Raw genomic sequence first — 17261 nt, forward strand, 5'->3', positions numbered from 1 at the left:
TGCTAGGAAACTGTTCCCACATAGATTAAAACTTCTGTTCATTCGGTATTTATTCACTCCTTTTCCTTCAGCTCTGAATTAAACCTGTAACCACCCTTTCTGTCCTGTTTGGCAGCGTTTATTCTGGTATGGTTCAGATTTTCATCCTGATATGTGCATCTTGCTGAGCATGAGATCAGTATTTACATCTATGTATTGGTGGTACCTCGTTTTACCTCCCTGTCACCTGGTTTTGTGTGCATTGTTACCCTTTCCTTCTGCTTGACCCAGATTCTTTAGTTCTATTCTCATTTCAATTGTAGTGACTTTTCTTGCTTGGCCTCGTTGTGCATGGAGAATCACAGCCATGGTGTCTTGCTCACCTTTTGCATTTTTTTTCAAAACCAGGTATATTGGGCATTGCTGGCAAGGCCATCCTTTGTTGCTCACCTCCAACTGCTGGGAAAAGATGGCGGTGCTTTGTCTTCAGTCAGTGCAGTCCATGTGGTTATCAACAGGTCCATTAGAAAGGGAGTTCCAGGATTTTGACCCAGCTGCAGCGAAGAAACAGCAATATAGATCCAACTCCAATGTAGTGTGACTTGCAGGTGGCCTTGTCCTACTGAGTAGCAGACACCATAAGTTTGGAAGGTGCTGTTGAAGGAGCCTGGGTGAGTTACTGCTTATGTCTTGCAGGTGATACACAATGCTTCCATTGTGCCTCAGTGCTCAAAAAGGAAAGTTTATAGAGTCACAGAATCCCTACAGTGTGGAAACAGGCCCTTTGTCCCAACAAGTCCACACTAACCCTTGGAGCATCCCACCCAGACCCATGCCCCTGTGACACACCTAAGCTACACATCCCTGAACACTACAGACAGTTTAGCATGGCCAATCCACCTAACCTGCACATCGTTGGACGGTGGGAAGAAACTAGAGTACCCAGAGGAAACCCATGCAGACGTGGGAAGAATGTGCAAACTCCAAACAGACAGTCACCTGAGGGTGGAATCGAACGCAGGTCCCTTGCACTGTGAGGCAGCAGTGCAACCACTGCGTCGCCCACTGAACTGCAAATTCTAATCAGTCCCTTAACCATCCCTCTTTCTTACCGTCACACTTTTCATAATTTCTGGTCTCCACCTTTTCAGTGTTTTACACTGCCCAATCATACTTGCCCATCTCCCCTGTTCTTGGTAGCTTTTGTGTTTATGGCCCATCACTGTGCAGTTTGCTATGGGGTAGAAATAACAAATGATCACATAGTGAAAGTGCACCTAGGTAGCAACAACCATAATATGACTAAATTTTATATTCACTTTGAGGGAGAAAAGTGTGGGACAGAGACTTTTCAAATGTAAAGAATGGCGGTCATGAGGATGTGATGCAGACCTGGCTACAATAAATCGGCAAAATAGGGTAAAGGTCAAACAGTAGATTTCAGTGCCATTTTGAGTGAGTAGTGAATGACATCCCCTTGAACAATCAGATGTCAGGCTGAGGCCCACCTTAGTTATTAGCTAACAGGCCTCTGAATAGTGGCCATGGGTTATTTTGCTTCTACTTGTGAAGTAGATGGAAACACAGTTTATCATCTCATTCAAAAGAATGGCACTTAAGGCAGTGCAACACCCTCTCAGTACTTACCCTTAGTACTGCCCCTCAGAGTGCAGCACTCCTAGAACATAACATAGAACAGTACAGCTCAGGAACAGGCTGTTTGGCCTATGATGTTGTGCCAAACCTGACTCCAAATTAAACTAATCCCTTCTGCCTGCCCTTGGTCTGAATCCTCCATCCCTTACACATTCATGTGTTTATCTGAAAGTCTCTTAAACGCCTCTGTTGTATCTGCCTCCACCACCATCCCTGGCAGTGCGTTCCGGACTTCTACCACTCTGTTTAAAATAAAATTTGCCCCTCTCATCTTCTCTGAACTTCCCCCTCCTGCTAGTATCAGACATTTCAGCTCTGGGGGGATAAAAGATTCTGACTGCCAACCTAATAATGACCTACTAAATATGCAAAGTTCCTACAGCTTCGAATAGCATACCTTTTCAACTTCCCTTATAACATTATGGCATTCCCTCTGAACTGCCCTTCTGACAGTGCTGAATGCTGAACTGTCTGTCTGACAGTGCTACAGTCCCTGTGAACTGCCCAACCAACATTGAGGCACTGTCTCTGAACAATCCCTCAAACTGTATGATATTCTTTCTGAACTGCCCGACCAACGGTGGAGCACTGTCTGAACTGCACTGGGATAAAAAACAAATTTCTTCAAAGTGAATATCTTCATTTTATTTTGATTAGGGACCAATATGCCAAAATCATGGATGGGTTGTACCTTCACCATGCTTATGGCAAGTGTCGCCTTTGCCTCTTCCCATGCAACTGCACGAACAGACTACCTGCATCTTGACTACTGTGTAATTGGTGCAGGTCCAGGTGGCCTGCAGATGGCGTACTTTCTACAGCAGTCCCAAAGACACTACCTGGTCTTTGAGCGCAGCAACCTCTCTGGGAGCTTCTTTGTACGTTATCCCCGCCACCGGAAGCTCATCAGTATTAACAAGCAATACACCGGGAAACAAAACAAAGAGTTTAACCTCCGGCATGACTGGAACTCGCTGCTAAGCCATGATGACAATCTACTCTACAAACACTACACCAAAGATTTCTTTCCTCATGCTGACACCATGGTGCACTACTTGAACAACTTTACAAACAGGTTTGACCTGAAGATTCGGTACAACACTGAGATAACATGGATTGAGGCTGAGAAGCACCCCAAGGCTTGGAGTGGACACTACTTTTATCTGACGGATCAGAATGACTACCATTACAGATGCAGGTATGTCAGACAATCTTAGCGTTAACTGTATCAGATCATGCTGGTAGCAGTGAATTTCAGGAAGGATGTGAAGGCATTGGAGAAAGTGTAGAAAAACTTTGCAAGAATAGTTCCAGGAGTGAGGGACTTCATTCCTGTGTATAGATCAGACAGACTGGGATTGTTATCCTTGGAGAAAAAAGGGTGTGAGTAGATTTGATAGAGGTGCTCAAAATCACAAGAGATCCAGAGAGAGCAGATATGGAGAAACTTCTCCCGTTTGAATAAGGATTGTGATCCACAAGAGAGAGATTTATGGGGAATTCCAAAAGTAGCAAAGAGGAAAAGCTTTGTTTTTCCATAGCCAGTGGTTAGTATTTCAATTGTATCGCCTGTGAGTGTGGTGGAAGAGGATTCAGCGAGAGTTTTTGAAAGAGAATTGAGCTTTCCTGAAAAAAGATGCCGGGTCAAAATTTTTCATCTTGTATTCATCAGGACAGATTTGAGAATGCCAAATGTCAAAGGGAGCAACAATTTATATTACATGTGAAAGTTTGCTGATTGGTGGCAGGCAGAGTCTGATCGGTGGACGCATTGAAAAAATGTAGATTCTGGCATGTCTAAGTGAGCCACATGATGAGCCCAACTGGTGATCTTAATTGGATGTTAGTGTAGCGCTTAGCACATTTGGGATTGTTTGGTAAGCATTGTCCAATCATGGAATCACATTCTATGTTGCATTTCTTGAGTATGGCCGGTGCTCGGTGTGTTGCAAATAGCAGAAGGGATGTTCTGAGATAATGGGAAGTGCAGATGCTGGAGAATCCAAGATAACAAAGTGTGGGGCTGGATGAACACAGCAGGCCAAGCAGCATCTTAGGAGCACAAAAGCTGACATTTCGGGCCTAGACCCGTTCTGTTTGATACATTCCATCATTTGCTAGGACATGAATCTTAACTTGCAAATAGGATTTGGATATGTATCTGAAAAGAGAAGATTTGCAGAGTTGTGGGAAAAAGGACCAGGACTTTGTGGGTGATGTGGCGGCTCAGTGGTTAGCGCTGCTGTTTCACATTCCCAGGGATCAGGGTTTTATTCCACACTGTCTGTGTGGAATTTGCACATCCTCCCCATCTTTGCATGGGTTTCTACTGTGTGCCCTGGTTTCTTCCCATAGTACAAAAGATGTTCAGGTTACATGGATTTGCTGCGCTAAATTGTAATTGTTCGGTAGTGTCCAGGGACGAGCAGGCCAGGGGGATTAGATATTGTAAGATGCAGGGTTACAGGAAAAGGATGGGGGCAGGATCTGAGTGGGATGCTGTTTGGACTGTTGGTGTAGATTTATTGGGCCAAATGGCCTCTATGCTATGACTTTGGGACTAGTTGAGTTGTCCTTATGGAGAGCTGGCACAGACAACAGGCTTAATGGCACCTTTCTGTGCTGTGACTATTCCATGTGACTATCCCTCAATGAGTCTACTGGGGAAGAAAAGAGTTTTATTGTGAGAGATTGCTGAAGTTTCTGCTTAAGAACAGGAGGCGGCCAACTGATTCTTTGAGTTTATATTGTCGCTATTCAGTAAGAGCATGACTGATCTCTATTCCATCTGCGTCTACCTGTTTAGCTCCGTATACCTTTATCTCCTTTTCTAACAAAAATAGTTTGCATATCTAAAATTATTAAGATGGTATCTAGTCCTTTTTTCTGGCAGGGAGTACCACGTTTCCACAACTCTTTGCATGAAGATCTGCTTCTGACGTTTGCTCATGAATGACTTGGCTCTGATTTTAAAATCATGTCCCTTTTAACTAGACTCTTTGACTAGTAGAAAGATTTTTCTTCCTTTCTACACTATTGATTCCCTTCTCAAAACCAGCCCAGCTCATCCCCACCTCCCTCACCAGTCCTTCTTCCCACCTATCCCCTCCTCCCACCTCAAGCCCCACCCCCATCTCCTACCTACTAACCTCATCTCACCCCCTTGACCTGTCCGTTCTTCCTGGACTGACCTATCCCCTCCCTACCTCCCCACCTACACTCACCTTTACTGGCTCCATCCCTGCTTCTTTGACCTGTCTGTCTCCTTTTCACCTATCTTCTCCTCTATCCATCTTCTATCTGCCTCCCTCTCTCTCCCTATGTATTTCAGAACCCCCTCCCCCTCCCCCATTTCTGAAGAAGGGTCTAGGCCCGAAACGTCAGCTTCCTTGCTCCTCTGATGCTGCTTGGCCTGCTGTGTTCATCCAGCTCTACACCTTGGTATCCTAGTATTTATTACCTGCCTCTAATTACCCTTGAAAAGGTGGTAGTGAGCCACTGCCTTGAGTCACGCAAAATTTTATGTAAATGTTGTTATTAAGGAAGTTCCAGGACATTGACCTGGTGACAGTGAGGAAATGGCCATATAGTTTCAAGTCAGGGTGGTGTGTGGCTTGGAAGGAAACTTGCAGAGGGTGGTGTTCTTTTGCCCCTGTTACCCTCATTATTCTAAGTGTTTGAGTCCATTGGTTTGGATGGTGCTATTAAAGGAGCCTTGATGATTTGCTGCAGTGCAACGTGTAGAGTCTTGCCAGTCCAGGCCAGTGGGGGTGGCTTTGGGTGTACCTGGATATTCTATCACAGTCCTGGCTTATGTAAATCAACTTCAAGTCAGTTGGTGAGATAGTAAATAAAACAAAATACAGCTTGATTTTGTATAGATCTTATTGATTTGCCTAATCATGCAGTTATCTTTCAACATTCCAGTGTCATGTCTGTCCCCCACTTATATGTGCTCAGAAAATTAATATCCACCACTTGTTTCTTTTAACTTTAACAGTCCATTTGCAAATGTTAAGAAATTGACTGGCAAGACAATATCAACTTGCACCCTGTAGCTGGTTGACAGGGTCTAATGATATAGGAGAGTTACTCACTGCAGAATTGCCAGCCTTTTGACCTCCCTTGTCAACGCAGTGTTTATGTGACTGGTTTAGTTTAGTTTTGTGTCAATATAATAATCCTGAAGGTGTTGATTGTGGGTGGCAATACTGATGAATTATGTTGGGAGATAATTAAATTCTCTTATTGGCAAGGGTCATTGTAAGGCACTTTGGCACAAATATTGCTTTGTTATTATTAGGTCTGATCTTAATATTGTCCAGGGCCTGTTGCATTTGAACACACTGCTTCAGCATCTGAGAAATTGTGAATGATACTCAATATTGTGCAGTCATTAGCATATGTCCACTTCTGACCTATGGTGAAGCAGCTGAAGATGGTTGGGCCTTAAGGAGCTTCTTTAGAGATGTCATAGAGCTGAGATGAATGACCTCTAACTACCATAGCTATTCTTTCACTAAATATGATCTCAACCAATGGAGAGTTTTATTCTTAATTCCCATTTATTCCAGTTTTGCTAGAGTTTTTCAATGCCGTACTTGGTAAAATGCAGCCTTGATGATTTCAAGGGTAGTTCTTTCACACCACCTCGAGTTCAGCTCTTGGACATATTTGATGTGGGCTGTATTTACCTCAGGAACTGAATGATCCTAGCAGAACCATTTGGCGGCACGGTGGCTCAGTGGTTTGCATAGTTGCCTCACAGCACCAGACTCCTGGGTTCAATTCCAGCCTCAGGCGACTGCCTGTGTGGAGTTTATATGTTCTCCCTATGTCTGCGTGGGTTTCTGATGGATGCTCTGGATTCCTCCCACAATCTAACGATCTGCAGTTTAGGTGGACTGGCCATGCTAAATTATCTATAGTGACCAGGATGTGTACGTTAGGTGGATTAGCCATGTGAAATGGAAGGGTTATGGGGATAGGGTAGGGGGAGTGAGTCTAGATGGGATGCTCTTTGGAGATTTGGTGTGGACATGTTGGGCTAAATGGCCTGTTTCCACACTTGGGATTCTATGAACTGGAATTGAGCATCAATCAGTAGATTATTGCTGTGTGAATGCTGCTTCTAGCACTATCTATGACAATTCCTATCTCTTTGATTGAGAGTGGACTAATGACACATTAATTGGCTGAATTGGACTTGTCCTGTCCTGATTTTTGAGGGCAGGACATGCATGGGCAATTTTCCATATTGCTGGGTAAACTGCAGCCTGTACCTGTACTTGAACATCATGGCTGAGAGCACAAGTAGTGTTGGAACTTAAGTCTTCAGAGCTTTTCTTGAAATGTTGTCAGGGCCCATTGCCTTTGCAGTATCCAGCATCTTCACCTGTGTCTTTATCCTGTGGAGTGGATTGTATTGGCTGAAGGTGAGGCTCTGCGATGGTAGAGACCTCCAGATGAGGGCCAAAGTGGCTCATCCATTTGGCCTAATTGCCCAGACGTTAAGGAGACTTTGCAAATTTGTCAGGGCTGAATATGCCTTTGGCTGGGTTGATGCTGATTGGTCCATCTGATGTCATTTATTTTTAACTTTTCTATAGTGTTTTGATATAGTGGAGAGGCTTCCTGGGCCATTTCAGAGGACAATGAACACTCAACCATATTACTGTGTGCCTCAGTCACATGTAGACCAGACCAGGAAAGATTGGCAGGTTTCCTTCTCAAAAGCCTTTATCTGGGTCACAAATGTTCTTTAATGGGAAGCAATGATGGTTCTATAGTTACACCATTATTGAGAGATTAGCATTTAATTCCAGAAATACTCATTAACTGAACTGAAATTCGACCAGCTGCTGTGATGGGATTTGAACCTGTGACCCCAGAGTATTAGCCTGGGCCTTTGGATTATCAGGTCAATGACATTATAACAATGCCACTGGCTGCTGCCGACTCTGCAGAGAAGCATCAGTAATTGAAAGTGTGTTGGAACTGTTCGCTGCAATGTTTTTGAGAAGCGTTCATTTCCCTTCAATCTTTCTTCATGTTATTTTCTGGGAAGATTTGTTTTCCTCACACAGCTCCAGATATCCGCTCGCCTAGAGATCCATTTGCTATTGAGAAAGCTAATGAAAGAAACATTTTAATTTATTTGGTGCATTTCACAACCTCAGGCAATCCCAAAAAGCATTACAGGCAACAAAGTACCTTTTGAAGTGCAACCTGTGTTGTATGTTGGGGAACAAACAGCCAGTTGGTGCATTGCAAGCTCCCACAAACAGTGACACAGTAATGAACAATTAAGGCATTTTAGCAATATTAATAGAGAAATAAATATTATAGATGAAGTTGGAACAAAAGTAAGCCGCTCAGCCCCTTGAGCTTGCTCTGCCATTCAGTATGGTATTGGCTGATCTATTTGTATTCTGGATTTCACATTCCCATCTTCTTCCACACAACGTTTGATTCCTGTTAGGCAAGGGAATCAGTCTACCTTCACCTTTGGAAATATTCAGCAATCCCATCTTCACAGCCTTCCGTGACTGAGCTCCAAAATTGCATATTACTTTGAGTAAGAAAATGTCACCTCATTTATGTCCTAAAAGGGATTCCGCAAGTAATATTGGCCAGTGCAGCAAAGCGAACTCACCCTGCAATCTGAACAGTGAGATGACATCTATTATTTTCTCCTGAGTAGGCAGAACTCTGACTATACAGCACCATGAGGCCGTCATGGGATGCTAACCAGTGAACTGTGATTGATTCCTTTTCCATTGAGAAAGGAATGCTCTGTATGAGATCCTGCAAAAAAATGCCTTTAAGCCTCACTCATTTCTACCCTAATATCAGCCTAGCAAAGTCGAGGAGGATGAAGGAATTTCTGAGCTCAGGCAAGCACTAACCGGATTTAATACTGAGTTGGGTTGCATTACAGTATGTAAGTGGTTAGGTACATTCTAATGTATTGACAGTCAGATGTGTTTTGTAATGTACCTAGTCCAAGATTGTGAGATGTCAGCCCCAGACCAGATAAAAATAAAATCCTTCTGTTTATATCTTTTGACTTTGAACTAAAATAGGTTATAGGTCTTGTGTACACAGGAATAAAACTGCCTTACTGAAGTTGTATAGAGCCTTGGTGAGACCACATTTGGAATATTGTATCAGAGATAATGGGAACTGCAGATGCTGGAGAATCCAAGATAATAAAGTGTGAAGCTGGATGAACACAGCAGGCCCAGCAGCATCTCAGGAGCACAAAAGCTGACGTTTCGGGCCTAGACCCTTCATCAGAGAGGGGGATGGGGAGAGGGAACTGGAATAAATAGGGAGAGAGGGGGAGGCGGACTGAAGATGGAGAGAAAACAAGATAGGTAGAGAGGAGAGTATAGGTGGAGAGGTAGGGAGGGGATAGGTCAGTCCAGGGAAGACGGACAGGTCAAGGAGTTGGGATGAGGTTAGTAGGTAGGAAATGTTCCTCCGTTACATTGACTGTATCGGCGCCGCCTCTTGCTCCCCAGAGGAGCTCAAACAGTTCATCCATTTCACCAACACCTTCCACCCCAACCTCAAGTTCACCTGGGCCATCTCCAACACATCCCTCACCTTCCTGGACCTCTCAGTCTCCATCTCAGGCAACCAGCTAGTAACTGATGTCTATTTCAAGCCCACCGACTCCCACAGCTACCTAGAATACACCTCCTCCCACCCACCCTCCTGCAAAAATTCCATCCCCTATTCCCAATTCCTCCGCCTTCACCACATCTGCTCCCAGGATGAGGCATTCCACCCCTGCACATCCGAGATGTCCAAGTTCTTCAAGGACCGCAACTTTCCCCCCGCAGTGGTCGAGAACGCCCTTGACTGCGTCTCCCACATTTCCCGCAACACATCCCTCACACCCCATCCCGCCACAACCGCCCAAAGACGATGCCCCTCGTTCTCACACACCACCCCACCAACCTCCGGATACAATGTATCATCCTCCGACACTTCCGCCATCTACAATCCGACCCCACCACCGAAGACGTTTTTCCATCCCCACCTTTGTCTGCCTTCTGGAGAGACCACTCTCTCTCCGTGACTCCCTTGTTCGCTCCACACTGCCCTCCAACCCCACCACACCCAGCACCTTCCCCTGCAACCGCAGGAAATGCTACACTTGTCCCCACACCTCCTCCCTCACCCCCATCCCAGGCCCCAAGATGACTTTCCATATTAAGCAGAGGTTCACCTTCACATCTGCCAATGTGGTATACTGTATCCATTGTACCCGGTGTGGCTATCTCTACATTGGGGAAACCAAGCGGAGGCTTGGGGACTGCTTTGCAGAACACCTCCGCTCAGTTCGCAATAAACAACTGCACCTCCCAGTCGCGAACCATTTCAACTCCCCCTCCCATTCTTTAGATGACATGTCCATCATGGGCCTCCTGCAGTGCCCCAATGATGCCACCTGAAGGTTGCAGGAACAGCAACTCATATTCCGCTTGGGAACCCTGCAGCCCAATGGTATCAATGTGGACTTCACCAGCTTCAAAATCTCCCCTTCCCCCACCGCATCCCAAAACCAGCCCAGTTTGTCCCCTCCCCCCACAGCATCACACAACCAGCCCAGCCTGTCTCTCCCTCCCTAACCTGTTCTTCCTCTCACCCATCCCTTCCTCCCACCTCAAGCCGCACCTCCATTTCCTACCTACTAACCTCATCCCGCCTCCTTGACCTGTCCATCTTCCTTGGACAGACCTATCCCCTCCCTACCTCCCCACCTATACTCTCCACCTATCTTCTTTTCTCTCCATCTTCGGTCCGCCTCCCCCTCTCTCCCTATTTATTCCAGAACCCTCTCCCCATCCCCCTCTCTGATGAAGGGTCTAGGCCCAAAATGTCAGCTTTTGTGCTCCTGAGATGCTGCTTGTCCTGCTGTGTTCATCCAGCTTCACACTTTATTATTTTGGAATATTGTACACTGTTTTAGTCAATTTACTAAGGTACTGACATAGAAAATGCTTTGGAGGTTCGCCAGAGTAAATCCTAGGATGACAGGATGGTATTATGAGGAGAAATTGAGAAAACTGGGCCTGTATTTTCTAGCATTTTGGAAAATGAGGGGTGCTCTCCATGAAGCACATAAAGTTCTTACAGGGTTGTTGAAGGTAGGATATTTTCCCTGGCAGGGTATTCTGAATCAGAGGATACAGAACTAGAATGAGGGTAAGTTGTTTAAAACTGAGATGAGAAGGCATTTCTTCACTTAGAGGGTCTTAAAACATTGGAATTCTCTACTCCCAAAGGCTGTGGGAGCCCTATTGTCGAGTACGTTCAAGACAGCAATCCAGCATGATCTGTTTAAATTGTAGAACAGGTTCAATAGGCTAAATAGCCTATTCCTGCTTCTATTTCCTGTAAACCTAAGATTTCCACAAATTGAATAATGCTGACTGTAAAATACCTTTCACTGCTATGGTTCATGCTACCAGCCTTAAGCTGTAAGTGACTGCCATCCTGGCCTCAAAGCCTGTCTCATGTCTGTGTGTTGCCACATGTGTTCAAGAGGATTGTTGAGTGATGAAGATTGACAGGTGAAGGGCACAGCCTTTCTGTTTTAATGACAAGCTGATCATCCTTGGTTCCCTCTTTCCTTTCAGTGTCCTGTTAGTTGCAACTGGAATGTGGGTGCCCAACACGCCTGATTTTCCAGGTTCTGAACATGTCGAGGGCTATGAGAGTGTCTCTGTGGATCCTGCTCACTTTGTTGGGCAGACAGTCCTCATTTTGGGCCGGGGCAATGCGGCGTTCGAGACGGCGGACAACATTGTTGGAGTGACTAACTTTATCCACATGCTGAGCCGGTCCCGGCTACGGCTTGCCTGGGCCACTCACTATGTTGGAGACGTCCGGTAAGTCACATGTGCCCTTAACTCTGCTGTTTGTGGTAGCTTCAATTGTACAAGCTGATCTGATTGAGATTTTAAAGAATCCCTGTCAACTTTCAGTGGTGGGCATTTTCATCAGTGGTGGCTTCACCATTAATTGTATGGCAGGAACAGACAGTCAGACAGCTACATGGATGGATGGATGTCATAAAAGAAACAGTGGTTATGTGTTGTGATTGAATTTGGAATGTGCCACACTGGGAACAGAGGGGACCTTATCTATAGCCCGCATGGATCTTTGTGTTCGTCCATTCCTGGCATCTTTTGGTGACTGTGCCTTTAATTGTCTAACTGTAAGCTTTGGAATCATCTCCTTGAACATCTTTACCTGGCTACCCCAAGACTGTTACGACCATCTAAATTAGGACTGGAAGTAGGTCATTGAGTCCCTCGAGCCAGCTGTAGGATTCAATGAGTCTGTTTGTGTTTTATATTCCATATTCCTTCAGCCCCCATAAGCTTTGACTTGTGCATATTGTTTGACTTCCTTGCTTAAGGGGAATGTATCTTTCTTGGCGTGTATTCAATGACTGTGCATTTTGAACTTAAAATTATACACACACGGACACACAAGTATATATATATCCTTTCCATGACCATCATATCAAGGTTGTTCAGAATTTTATATACGTGGATCAAGTCACCTCTCACTCTTCTAAAGTGAAAACAAACCCAGTCTGTTGCTACCTATTCCTCAGAAGACAACCCACTTATTTATATCTGCTTAAAGCCTACCTCCAATGGTCTAGCCAGCAGTCGTGATATCCCCATGCAAGGCTTCATGTCAAATGCTGTTTGATCTTGTCTATGCAGTGCCTTGGAACATTTTACTGCATTAAAGATGCTACTAAATGCAAGTTGTTGACAGTGGCCTGTTGGTGAAGCAAAAACAGCCAGGATTTTGACCTAAGATTCTCACTGATGATTGCTGCTGGAGAGATTTAAGGTTGTGAAGGGGTTTCGGATTGTAAATATAGAAATATTTGCTCCACATGTGGCAAGACCAAATCCTGGGCCCACAAGATGGCCACTAATCAATCCAACAGGGAATTCAGGAGAATCCTCGTTACTCAAAGGTGAAAATGTGGAATGTGGAACAGTCGGAAGTAGAGCTGAATAACTTTTAAGAAGAATCTAGATTAACATGGGGGAGAAAGTAAAAGGTTATGTTGACAAAGTTAGATGAAAAAAGAGTGGGCAGAGTAGTTCGCGTGGTGACAGTGATGCAGGGAGCATGACAGGAGGTTATCAGCTTCACTGCATCACAGATCATGTACAATGATAGGTTGAGCTGAATTTCTGACATTTAATAATAACATTGGCTTAGTTGTCTGAATTTCACTGTGCACAGTTTCATTGCACCAAGTTTATGGAAGAAAGACTGAGGTGTTTACATACAAAAGCTTTTGAAAGTGGCTGGACCAGTTGGTATGCCTGTTGTTAAATCATACTTTGCAAATTGAGGCATTGTTTTTATACTGAATGGATACTATAATCTCTGAGCCTTTGCCAGACCACACCTGAAGTATTGTGTACAGTTTTGGTGTCCTGATCTTAGGAAGGATATACTTGCTATAGAGGGAGTGCAATGATGGTTCACCAAACTAATTTTTCCAGCTGGAGGGTTTTTTCTGTGAGAAGAGATTGAGGACACTAACATTGTATTCTGTCAAATTTAAAAGAATGCGATGGTATCTCCTTGAAACATACAAATTATTCCAGGCCTTAAAAGGGGAGATGCAGGAAGGACATTTTTTCTGGTTGGGGGCCTCTAGATGCAGTGGTTACGGTTTCAGAATAAGAAATAGGCCGTTTAGAACTGAGATGAGGACAAATTTCTTCACTCAGTGACGAATCTTTGGAATTCTTTACCTCAGACAGCTGTAGAGGATCAGTCCAGCAGATCAATAGATTTTAAGATATCTGAGATATGTTTTTAAAACATTCATTCATGGAATGTGGGCGTCACTGGCTGGGCCAGCATTTACTGCCTAACCTGAATTGCCACTTAAACTGACCAGCTTTCTAGGTCGAGTATAGAGGGCAGTTAAGAGTCAACCACGTTGCTGTAAGTTTGGAGTCACATGTAGGTCAGAGCAAGTAAGAATAGCAGTTTTCCTTTCTTAAAGGGCATTAGTGAACCTGGTGGGGTTTTACAGCAATTGTTACAAGTTGCTACTAGGCTAGTTTGTCAGTTCAGTTTTCTTTGATTCAGATTTCACCATTTGCAGTGGTAGGATTCAAACTCATATATCCCCAGAGCATTTGCCTGGCTCTGTGGTGTACTTGTCAATACCACTACTCCAGCACGAGCTCCACCCACCCAAAAGTTTGGGAAATGGGATTGCACAGGAAAATGGTATTGAAATAGAAGATCAGCCCATAAGACATAGGAGTGGAAGTAAGGCCATTTGGCCCATCGAGTCCACTCCGCCATTTAATCATGGCTGATGGGCATTTCAATTCCATCTCCCTGCACTCTCCCCGTAGCCCTTGATTCCTTGTGAGATCAAGAATTTATCAATCTCTGCCTTGAAGACATTTAACGTCCCGGCTCCACTGCACTCCATGGCAATGAATTCCACAGGCCCACCACACTCTGGCTGAAGAAGTGTCTCCTCATTTACGTTTTAAATTTGCCCCATCTAATTCTAAGGCTGTGCCCATGGGTCCTAGTCTCCCTGCCTAACGGAAACAACCTCCCAGCGTCCACTCTTTCTAAGCCATGCATTATCTTGTAAGTTTCTATTAGATCTCCCCATAACCCTCTAAACTCTAATGAATACACTCCCAGGATCCGCAGCCATTCATTGTACGTTAAGCAGGGGGAAGTCAGTATTTTCAGAAGGGCAGAGGGAAATGTTGTCTCTAAACAGGAAAAGAGGAAATAAACAAACTGAACAATGCACCACATCAACAAAAATCGCAGGTTTGGAAGAGTAACCAGGACCAATACCTGTTTTGTCAGGTTGTGGAGAGCAACTTGAATGTCCTGCTCATTTGACTGCTTTGGTACCAAATCATAAGCACACTCTGTAACAAAGAGATACATTAACTACTGTACATCTGCACATGGCTGGCGATGTTGGAAGGGGTAGGCAGCGAGTACAGCTTTTTAACAGCCCTCGGCGTAACTCTTGCCCCATTACAACAGCTTGGTAAGGTTTCACAATGACAGGAACTGTAAAAACATACTTAACAAGGTTGGCTGTTCATCGGGGGTTGAATGCCAACACTTCTTCATCAGTGGAATAAGGACTTCAGCTGATTCTGGTAGATCCCGAGGAATCGCGTCACAGTCTGGCCTGTCATCCCTTTCCATGCAGAGTTTTATTTGCTGAGAATTTACAGCATCTGAGAAAGGGGACACAGTCAAGTTGTGCAGGCTCAGGGGCTGAATGGCCTACCCTGCTTCTATTTCCTGAGGCCCAAGTGATTATGGATCGCAGGTTTGACCTCTGCTCAAGTATGTGTTCAATTTTGAGCTTCGCGTGTCTGAAAGGATTTCAGTGACAGTGGGAGGGATTTCCTAGAATAAAGGACTATGGAGAGACTGAAAAGGCTAGGATTGGTTTTAAAGCAGTGCAGAGTTTGGGGTAAATTTAATATCGATGATTTCTGAGGGGTTTAACAGAGCAAGTAGGAAGAAATTAGGGGGGGCGTGCAGATGTAATAGGATTGGCAAAACAACAAGAGGGTCAGTGATAATTTAGGCCGATTGGCTTAATCTCGGTTGTTGGTAAAATTCTAGAATCCATCGTTAAGGATGAGATTTCTAAATTCCTGGAAGTGCAGGGTCAGATTAGAACAAGTCAGCATGGATTTAGTAAGGGGAGGTCGTGCCTGACAAACCTGTTAGAATTCTTTGAAGAGGTAACAGGTATGTTAGACCAGGGAAACTCAGTGGATGTTATCTATCTAGACTTCCAAAAGGCCTTTGATAAGGTGCCTCACGGGAGGCTGTTGACTAAGGTGAGGGCCCATGGTGTTCAAGGTGAGCTACTGGCATGGATTGAGGATTGGCTGTCTGACAGAAGGCAGAGAGTTGGGATAAAAGGCTCTTTTTTGGAATGGCAACCAGTGACAAGTGGTGTCCCGCAGGTTTCAGTGTTGGGGTCGCAGCTGTTCACTTTATGTATTAATGATCTGGACGAAGGGACTGAAGTCATTCTGGTGAAGTTTGCCAATGATACGAAGCTGGGTGGACAGGGTTTGCCAATGATACGAAGCTAGGTGGACAGGCAGGTAGCATTGAGGAGGTGGGGAGGCTACAGAAAGATTTGGACAGTTTAGGAGAGTGGTCCAGGAAATGGCTGATGAAATTCAACGTGAGCAAATGTAAGGGTTTGCACTTTGGAAACAAGAGTACAGGCATGGACTATTTTCTAAACGGTGAGAAAATTTATAAAGCCAAAGTACAAAGGGATCTGGGAGTGCTAGTCCAGGATTCTCTAAAGGTTAACTTGCAGGTTGAGTCTGTGATTAAGAAAATGAATGTAATGTTGTCACTTATCTCAAGAGGGTTGGAATATAAAAGCAGCAATGTGCTTCTGAGACTTTATAAAGCACTAGTCAGGCCTCATTTAGAATACTGTGTCCAATTTTGGGCCCCACACCTCAGGAAGGACATACTGACACTGGAGCGTGTCCAGCAGAGATTCACACGGATGATCCCAGGAATGGTAGGCCTAACATATGATGAATGGTTGAGGATCCTGGGATTGTATTCATTAGAGCTTAGAAGGTTGAGGGGAGATCTAATAGAAACATACAAGATAATACATGGCTTAGAAAGAGTGGACGCTGGGAGGTTGTTTCCATTGGTCGAGGAGACTAGGACCCATGGGCACAGCCTTAGAATTAGAGGGGGTAAATTTAAAACGTAAATGAGGAGACACTTCTTCAGCCGGAGAGTGGTGGGCCTGTGGAATTCGTTGCCACGGAGCGCAGTGGAGGCCGGGACATTAAATGTCTTCAAGGCAAAGATTGATAATCTCTAGATCCTGCAGGGAATTAAGGGCTATGGGGAGAGTGCAGGGAGATGGAGTTGAAATGCTCATCAGCCATGATTAAATGGTGGAGTGGACTTGATGGGCCAAATGGCCTTACTTCTGCTCCTATGTCTTATGGTCTTATGATCTTATAATTTGTCCCATTCAGTGAGTTGTCTAATTCGGAAGTGTCCTGCCTGGAAGGATTGTGAAAGCAGTTTTGGTAATAACTTGCAGAACAGTATTGGATAAATCCTTAACAAAATAATCTTTGCTGAGTTAAGGGGAAAGGGCAGTGAATATGAAGCTGATTCAAAAGTTGTTCTAAGAAGCCAGCATAGGCAAGATGGGACAAATGTCTTCCTTTGCAACATTCTGTGCTTCTCAAATGAAGGAAAATTTCTGAAAATCTTCTTCCTTTCAAGTTTAAAAAAAATAAAATTCAGAATGGAGAAACAGGAGGTAGTTTGGCCAACTGAGCTCTCTTTTATTGTTCATTTACTCATGTCATGACTAACCTCTACTTCAACTTACTGTATCCATTGATGTCCTAAAAATCTGTCAGGAGCAGTTTTGAAAATTTAAATGATCCCAGCATTTTGGGGGAGGGAATTCTGCCATCCTTTGTGTGCAAAACTGCTACCTCACCGCATTCCGCTATGGCTGAACTTGAGTTCAAAGATTCTGGCTCCCG

General features: G+C 44.4%; 1 protein-coding gene across 6 annotated transcripts in view; it reads left to right on the forward strand.

Moving 5' to 3' along the window:
• foxred2 (FAD-dependent oxidoreductase domain containing 2) overlaps positions 1-17261 on the forward strand; it is a 71987-nt gene that overhangs the window by 18102 nt on the left and 36624 nt on the right. For 5 of the 6 annotated variants that reach the window (XM_048521229.2, XM_048521231.2, XM_048521227.2 and 2 more), the window contains exons 2-4: positions 388-650; positions 2293-2833; positions 11289-11540. In XM_048521229.2, coding sequence (XP_048377186.1) covers positions 2301-2833; positions 11289-11540 — 785 coding nt within the window. In that variant the 5' untranslated portion in view covers positions 388-650; positions 2293-2300. The remainder of the gene's footprint in view (positions 1-387; positions 651-2292; positions 2834-11288; positions 11541-17261) is intronic. The other variant, XM_048521233.2, reaches the window with a different exon arrangement.

This window comes from Stegostoma tigrinum, chromosome 38 (assembly GCF_030684315.1).
Source record: "Stegostoma tigrinum isolate sSteTig4 chromosome 38, sSteTig4.hap1, whole genome shotgun sequence".
Lineage (NCBI taxonomy): Eukaryota > Metazoa > Chordata > Chondrichthyes > Orectolobiformes > Stegostomatidae > Stegostoma > Stegostoma tigrinum.